Source organism: Myotis davidii, unplaced genomic scaffold (genome assembly GCF_000327345.1).
Source record: "Myotis davidii unplaced genomic scaffold, ASM32734v1 scaffold11, whole genome shotgun sequence".
NCBI classification, from domain to species: Eukaryota; Metazoa; Chordata; class Mammalia; order Chiroptera; family Vespertilionidae; genus Myotis; species Myotis davidii.
The window spans coordinates 2,144,484-2,146,176 of record NW_006285791.1 but is presented as its reverse complement, the minus strand read 5'-3'; the positions used below and the strand labels follow the sequence as shown (position 1 = coordinate 2,146,176).

At 38.5% G+C, this 1,693-nt stretch overlaps 1 protein-coding gene across 1 annotated transcript in view; it reads right to left on the bottom strand.

Annotated features, from left to right (window-relative positions):
• The window catches only part of ZCCHC2 (zinc finger, CCHC domain containing 2), a 43,033-nt gene that overhangs the window by 22,132 nt on the left and 19,208 nt on the right, over positions 1-1,693 (bottom strand). The window contains exon 7 of the mRNA XM_006756818.2: positions 144-227. Within this exon, the coding sequence (XP_006756881.1) occupies positions 144-227 (84 nt within the window). The remainder of the gene's footprint in view (positions 1-143; positions 228-1,693) is intronic.

The window sequence follows — 1,693 nt, the reverse complement described above, 5'->3', positions numbered from 1 at the left end:
CCTACTTATTTGTAATGCTACCTGTCACATTCCAAGTTTCCATATGTCTGTTTCTCAGCTCCTTAACCTGTTCTAATGGTCTGTTTGTCTATCCCTGTTCTAAAACCAGGAATAAGGACTTATTCCAGTGAATTGACATTTACCTTCTTCTTGACTTGAAGCTTCTGAGCTGTCTTCTTTTAAGTGTTCTAATATCTTGGAAGTCTTCAGAGAAGGTTGTAAATTATCTGTAGGAAGTATATAATACAATTAACTTTTTAGGAAAATTATGATAAAGAAAACAAATATAATGATTATTTTTCTCCCAGGGAAGGCTAGAGTGGAGTTAGTATAACAGAGAACATTTCTACCACATAGAACCTTTAAGAAATAAAATGACATAGCACAAAACACTGGGCTAGGAGTGGGGACCCTGATTCGTGGAGACAGTTCTCCTCATAAAAACCACAGGACTGAAGCAGATGCTTGACATCTGTCAGTCCCCCATCCCCACCCCTACCTTGCACGCTCAACTGCTTCTCAAACATTTGTAGTGTTATGAAACTTTTTTAAATGTCTAATTTGTTGTGGGTCATTACTTTTATAAAATACAGTAATAATGTTGTGGCAATATCACAAGAGTAGGTGTCCACTCTCAGCTTCGTTCCTCTATCACAGACCAGTAACAACCATTTGTGGACCAGCATTGACCCACAGAAAACACGGTTAGAGCAATGGATTATTTCTCCTTTTAAATACAGAAAATCCAGCAGGATTCCAGAGTTCAACATTTGAAGTCATTTAGGAATTTAATATTTGTTTTCTCAGTTGTCGGGATGTGGAATGTTGCTCTCTCTCCCACTGGGGATAAAAACGTAAAGCTGTTATTTTTCAAAAGAGCAAGGGTAAATGAACTTTGACAGTAACATGTTCTTTGGTGACACAGTTTTGACATCCTGACCACATTGTCCATAATCTCAAAACGTGTACTTTAAGACATTATTTTCACAACAACTTGATATCTTAAAACAAGACCTACCAGCTTCTTTAGCATTCACTGCTCATGTCATTTAAATACTACTAAGCTCTCAAGATGAGTTTTCTGTCATTTATGTATATACTACTCACTTGGGTGAGTTTTCCTGGGCAGCCTATTAAAGCCTGAATTAAAAGTTTAATTTTGTGCACCAATGCCTTTTTAGAACTAATCAGGCATGATTTATAAGTAAGTAGTCAATAAGAAGTACTTAAACTTGGTGTAAGGAGAAAGCACTGATTGTTAAATCTATACACTCTAGAACAGTGGTTCTCAACCTGTGCGTCGCAACCCCTTTGGCGGTCGAACGACCCTTTCACAGGGGTCGCCTAAGACCATCCTGCATATCAGATATTTACATTACAATTCATAACAGTAACAAAATTAGTTATGAAATAGCAACGAAAATAATTTTATGGTTGGGGTCACAACATGAGGAACTGCATTTAAAGGGCCAGAAGGTTGAGAACCACTGCTCTAGAATGACCAGGATTCTCTTTTTAAAAAGCTATTGTCACCCTAGCTGGTTTGGCTCAGTGATAAGAGCGTCAGCTTGTGAACTGAAGAGTCCCAGGGTCAAGGACACATGCTGGGTTGCAGGTTCGATCCCCAGTAGGGGGAGTGCAGGAGGTAGCTAATCAATGATTCTCTCTCATCACTGATGTTTCTCTCTCTTTC